Genomic DNA, 6,696 nt, shown 5'->3' on the forward strand with positions numbered 1-6,696 from the left:
CACGACAAGCCAGGCATGGTGACGCAGGCCTATAATCCCAACCCTCTGAGAGGCTCAGACTGAACAACTGCAAGTTCGAGTTCACCCTGGGAAACTTAGCAAGATCTATCTTAATATTTAAAAAAAAAAAAAGGGCTAGGGAGATGGCTCAGTAGAATAAGCGCTTTCCTGGCAAGTGTAAGGGCCTGAGTTCAATCCCTAGTTCCACCAAAAACAAATAAAATAAGGAAGAAGAAAAAATTTTAAAGGGGTTGAGGGGTGTATAAAGGCCCTGGGTTCAATCCTCAGCACCACAAAAAAGACAATACAAATCTTGTAGACTATGCAGCTTTTCTACATGATAATAAACACCAAATGAGAGCCTGGCATACACCCTTGTAATCCCAGCACTCAGGAGGCTGAGGCAGGAGATCACTGCGAGTTCAAACCAGTCTGAGCTACAAAGTGAGCTCCAGGCCAGCCTGAACTGCACAGTCTCAAAAAGACCAAGACCAGTAAGAAAGAAAACATCATCCACAAGGTGGTGCTTCATGCTACACAAGAGTAAGTGATTTAGTAGTCAAATCATTTTAAATACACTGCCTTTGAAAAAATTTGAAACTTAGTTCGTAGCCATGAAGAAGTTTTCCTCAAGGAAACCGTTCCACATGAGCAGTGTCAGCAGCTACCTGATCTCCACACACTGGTCCTGAACAGCGGCCAGCAGCTTCCCGTTGCTTTCACAGGGAAGAAAGAACAGAAAAATCCAGAGTAAATATCTGAACTGCAAACCCCACACTAATAGCTACTCATTTGGTATCTTCCATACAGATTAAATTATTTTTGAAAGTTAAAATAATTTTAACAATTTTTAGCTTTAATTATGTTTTTTTTTTAAGGATCACACATTTCCTTATGTTACTGCTGAACTAACATTATGTTGACATATGGCTGATTTTACATTTACATATTTGTTACCAACATATCTTACAAAAAGCATCTCTGGAATTTTTCTCTGAGGCAAGACATGGCATATGAAATTATTTTATTAACCACAGGATGGAAATCATGTTGCCTAAGAAAACTGTCATCTTTCATCCTTGGCCTTCAGTGGCTGATACTGCATATTAGGGCCAACAGAACAGGCTCAGCAGATAGAGGCCTGAGCTCACACTCCACTCTGCCTCTTACTAGTTGGCAGTTATCTTTCAACCTTATAATTGGATGCCCATATAGGCAAAAAAAAAAAAAAAAGCATAAAAATGACTCAATGTACCTTGAATAAATATCTCTAGACAATACTGATCATAAGCAACCAAGAATTTAGATGGGCTAAAAGCCGAGCGTGAAAGTCTTAAAGGCCCCAAAATGAATGCCCATGATAAAAAGTAAAAGCCAACTCAGAAAGAAACACATGTGAATTTCACCCCTCCTTACCTTGCTAGTACCAAATGCCAGCTTATCTGTTTATTCACCAAGCGGACCAGACCATCAGGGAGTAAAAAAGGAGCAGGGCTGCAACCAATCAACACATTAGCTCACTTAAATCTAATCACAGAACCACAAACAAGTTAAGTAAATGTTATAAATAGCACATGTGCCTACAGGGAAAGACACAGATTTTTTTTTCTCATTAGAATAAAAAATATGAATATTAGCAAATCCCAAATCAAAAGTTACTAACATGATATCTGAAATCTTACCACAGACAGTTTTTTATTTCTGGAAAACATGACAGTGTGTTCAAAGGTATGTTACGTCCGTTCTGGAGAAAAAGACAGCTGGGGAAGAGCTCACATCTATAATCTTAGTCCTTGGGAGACTGAGGAAGGAGGATCATAAGTTTAAGACCAGCCTGGACAAGACCCTCTTTTAAAATAAAATGTTTAAAGAGAAATTTTTTAAAAGGCTGAAGATGCAGCTCAGTCACAGAGTGGGTGCTGAGCATGCACAAGGCCCTGGGTTCAACCCTCAGGGGTTGAATGAAGTTACCCAGGGCATGGATTATACAACAAAGAGCACTTTTACCTACAACCACATAAAATTCTGGTTTGACCCTAACTCTAGTTTGGAGTTAAACACACCAAAAACAGAGAAATTTCCAAGCATCAGTAATGAAAAGGTAACTGAAAGCTAGAACTGGGCAAGAGGAAAAATAATATCCACAAACAGGACTTGGGACACAAAAGAAAAGATGAGGAGCTGGGCAGAGAGGAAGGGCTGGCATGGGCCCTCGAGAGGACGGGAAACACCTCCCCGAAGCCAGAATGCCCAGGTGCACACCTGTGCAGGGCACTCTGGTCTGTGCAAGACAACATGAAATCTCCATTGAAAAAATCAAGTGCCCACAACTGTGCTACACAAAAGGGGAGGAGCAGGAGTCCTCACACCTAGGATGACCACCATCCACAAGACATGGGGAAGCATGCATGTACCACAAGCGAGGTACGACACACAAGGAATGTAAGGCCTGACACCTGAAGAGATCGAGAAAACAGATGGAAAAGAAGACTAAAGAAAATGACTGGGCAGTTACTCCTTTCCAGGCAGCCGCCATGGCTGGACAAGAGGATCCTATGCAGCGGAAGATTCACCAGGACTGGGTGAATCAGGAATACAGTGAGCTCATTACCAGCAGCATCAAGAAAACTGAGGACTTTTTCAACTTGTTCGGTATGTCCTGCTGTTCAATACTCAGAACCCTGAAGCAGAAGCTGACAGCGCTGGAGCAGAGGACAGAGTACACTGAAACACAGGTGACAAAAGGTAAGACTCTCACGCAGAGCTGGGCCACCTGCTGCTGGGATGTGCTTTACAGAACACAGGCCAGGAGAAGGCCCAGCAGCACAGCTCCTCCTCCTCCTCTCTGTCAAGAGCAACAGGGCGCTTTCTCGTTCTTCTTTCTCCAAAGCTCTAGGCTTTGCACTCTGCCATGTGTACCTGAGTGTGGTACGGCGTGGCACAGAGAGACATCCAGGAGTCTCCAGGAAACAGCTCAGGCATTTACCTTCCAGGAGGGCATGGAGTCACGCAGTGTGTGTCAGGTGTTCAGAGCACAGAGCCCAGCCTCTGGGATGGCCCCCTTCCACTCTGACTTTCTTTTAGCTACCATCACTGCCTTTGTCTGCTCCCGGCCTCAGTGAGAGTGGAGTGGGGTACTCTGGCCAAGCCACTCAAACCCACTCAATGGCAGCCAGAGAATTTTGCTGGCCTTTCACTTTATTATTATTTTTATTTACTTATTTATTTATTTTTTTATTTCTAATACAGGGTCTCACTACACAGATCAGACTCATAGTGATCCTCCTGTTTTCAGCCTCCCAAGCACCCCTTTATTCTGAAGAGGGCCAGGCCAGTCCCCCACTTGGCTTGAAGGGACATTTTCTTTCTGTTACTTGGTCTGTCTGTGCTTCTCACATTTCCCTAATAAATTTTTCAACTTAAAAAAAAAAATGATTGCATGAAAATGGAAAAACTGTGAAAATCAGAAAACACAACATATGATCTTTATATGATGGCACACACCTGTGATCCCCACAGCAGGACTGCCACCAATTTGAGGCCAGCCTGAATTACAAAGTAGGACCCTATCAAATAGAGAACATACTCATAAGTAAAATAAATCAAATGTGCATTTGGAAACAAGAAAAAGGAGTATCTGAAACTACAGCGCAAAATAATAACACGTGCCTTAATTCAAATACAGATAGCAGTCACAGTTTTTTTACATTGTCTATAATTTTCAGTATGTTATAATATTTGAAAATTAAGTAAAATATGATGTTTTCAGGGAGTTGTTTGTTTTTTGAGATGGGGTCTAAGTTGCCCCTCTAATCCTATCTACTTGGGAAGCTGGGGCAGGAGAATCACAAGTTCAGGGCCAGCCTGGACAGCTTATCAAGACCCTATTTCAAAATAAAATTCAAGAAGACTAAAATTTTATTCAATTGGTCATTAGAGTATGACCAATTCAAGGAGGAAGACTTCTGAGGAGGCAGACAGTCACCTACGGGGTCTGACCTGGAAATGCTCAAAGAGGGCAAGGCCTGTGTCCACCGCCCTGACAGAGGACAAGGGGGCTGTTGAGGGCAGTATGGCCAGATACATCCTCCAGACCCCCACTCCCAGAGTGAGAGCAACTCAAGGCCTCCTTCCAGCCATTCCCCCCGCCCCACCTCCTTCACCATAACACCGTGTCCTGAGGGCAGGCTGACAAGGCACCAGTGTGCACACAGGGACGGAGACCACACAGGCAGATGCCACAGGCAGATGCCACTGCTGCCACTCAAGACACAGGCCCAGGTCTCATTCCCAGAGCTACTGACCTCAGGGACTGTTAAGATTGGGATAAAGCATCTGAAGTGTATGTCTAGAAAACAACGCCCACATGTCTAACTTCAAGCTGAAAACCAACACCTTGTCTGAGAAGATACTTACCACTCAAGAGTTCAAAAGCACACAAGAAGGAAGCCCAAAGAAGCTCACTGAGAAGATGCACTGAGCACAGAAGAGCTGACAGGTCACTAAGGACATAAGTGCTTTCTAAAATCCACTGACTGCCACATGCCCATCCAAGATGAGGCCCAGACCATCAGGGGCAGCAAGGTAGGTCATCACGACACAGTCCCAATAATAAAGAAGGCGACAGAAATTATCGCGTCCACAGAGATGGCCTGAGCTCAGGCCAAAGCATGTGAAATCTCTATTTAAAAACAGGCTCAGGCGGGATATAGATCAGCAGCACCTGCCTGGTGAGTGTGAGGTTGTGAGTTTGGTTTCCTGTACCAAAAAAGAAAAAAAAAAAATCAAAGAAAAGAAAGAAGGCTTAGCTGAGTGGCAGCATCTGTGTCATAATCTGGAGTTCAGTCATAAAAACATAATCATAAATAACATTTGTATCGGATTTTCAGTTTCTCTGAAGAACCAAAGTCTCACCTGTACCAGAAGTATTGGCGTAAAAATAATAAACGATCTGCAATAAAAAGAAACAAAGCCAAATATAAATCATTTGTCCTATAAGAATCATTTTCAATTTGGTATGAAGAGAAAAAATCTACAATACACTGCAGACAGTGTCATTAAAATGAGAACAACCTAATATTCACAACACAGCCTTCACCAGGTCACGTATTTGTTTAAATTAATTCTAAGTTTATGTTAATCAGAATTTTTGAACTATTTCCTAAATATGAAAAAGTAAAAGTGGCTAGAGATATGAAATTTAATCCAAAGAAACTATATGGTTTTTTCCTGAAACCACAGTAATTACCTTTAAAACTAAATTTGCATAGGCCAGCAAGACAGCTCAGCAGTGTAAAGCACCTGCTTAGGCAAGCTTAGGCAGGTGCAGGGGACCACGGTTCCATCTCCGACACCACATGCCATGCCAGCCCCACCCTCAGGGCGGGCTGAGCTGGCCAAAAATAACCTAACTAAATTTGCATAAAAACTAAACCAAAATACCAATTTACACTTTATTGTAAAGACATAACAATAATACTAAAAATAAGAAAGTAAGTCTCTAACACACTCAAAAAACAATGCTGTGGGGCTGGAGGAACTCAGCGGCAGAGCACCTGCCAAGTGTGCACCAGGCCTTGGTTCGATCTTGAGAACCACAAGCCGACAACAACACCACTTCACGTGATCCTGTACCGGTAGGTATACGCTGTGTATCAGCCAGGCGTGCAGCAACAAAAAAGTCCCAAGTACAACAGACTGTCTGTAGGTTGTAAAATGAGGAAAAATAATCCTAATTCATGGTTACCTGTATTTTCTAAATTTCCTTTTTTCAATGTATTTAGTACAGGGTCTCACTAAACAGATCAGACTCATGGCGATCCTCCTGTTGTCAGCCTCCCAAGTGTTGGGATTACAGGCGCGCACCACCAAGATCAAAGCCCAGTCCCTGTGTCTGCCTAAACAGGCACTTTAATCTGCTGAGCTGACTGGCCCTCTAAATTTTCTATAATGAATTTTTATTACTTCTATTTTCTAAAGGTTTCAACTTTAAAAGCATTTGTGATCATAAAAATAGAATATGCTAGCTCTAACACCCATAATGGTTAAACTTCTATACAAAGGCTCTAAACTGCTTTAAACATATATGTACATGAAAACCCAATGCATACATGTTTGTTTATATAAAATTAAACTGAGACAACATGTACATGACTTCATTAGGCTCCACGAGAAGTCCAAAGAACACATTTCATGTCTCTTGTTTTCTTTTATTATCTTTTTTTTGCAAACATTTACTTTAAAGAGAGTATAGCATAATTGATATGAAGTATTGATAGAAGCAATACTCATTTAGAAAATTAAAATGACAGGTATTTCAAGCATGGTTTTAGTATTACACATTGCTATCTTCAGTGTAGTTGCCAAAGAACACATTTCAAAATCGCTAAACTTTCTAAAATAACATAGTTATGAATGAATGTAGAGAAAGTGTCAACTACATTAGAAAAAGAAGGGATATTTACCTCTGATAGCTTTTGTGATGATAAATGATGCCCCATGCTTTCGGTTACCTCGAGGCTACAATTTAAAAAAGAATACATTTGATAATTTTATAATAACACTAATGCACACTTGCTAATCCTCAGAAAATTAGGTAGAATGTACCAGTAGTTTAAAATCACTTATAGACCCAAAAAAAAAAAAAAAAAAAAAAAAGAAAGCTCTTGAAACCCAAATCATTCTATCTTCGGCCAG

At 41.3% G+C, this 6,696-nt stretch overlaps 1 protein-coding gene and 1 pseudogene across 3 annotated transcripts in view; one reads left to right on the plus strand and one right to left on the minus strand.

Annotated features, from left to right (window-relative positions):
• The window catches only part of Nbas (neuroblastoma amplified sequence), a 244,270-nt gene that overhangs the window by 236,147 nt on the left and 1,427 nt on the right, over positions 1-6,696 (minus strand). For all 3 annotated transcript variants that reach the window (XM_023702419.1, XM_023702418.1, XM_023702420.1), the window contains exons 2-5: positions 6,465-6,519; positions 4,915-4,951; positions 1,417-1,494; positions 669-716 (exon numbers count right to left, since the gene is read on the minus strand). In XM_023702419.1, coding sequence (XP_023558187.1) covers positions 669-716; positions 1,417-1,494; positions 4,915-4,951; positions 6,465-6,519 — 218 coding nt within the window. The remainder of the gene's footprint in view (positions 1-668; positions 717-1,416; positions 1,495-4,914; positions 4,952-6,464; positions 6,520-6,696) is intronic.
• LOC105743696 lies at positions 2,535-2,896 on the plus strand (annotated as a pseudogene).

Source organism: Octodon degus, unplaced genomic scaffold (genome assembly GCF_000260255.1).
Source record: "Octodon degus isolate 3935 unplaced genomic scaffold, OctDeg1.0 scaffold00151, whole genome shotgun sequence".
Classification (NCBI taxonomy): Eukaryota; Metazoa; Chordata; class Mammalia; order Rodentia; family Octodontidae; genus Octodon; species Octodon degus.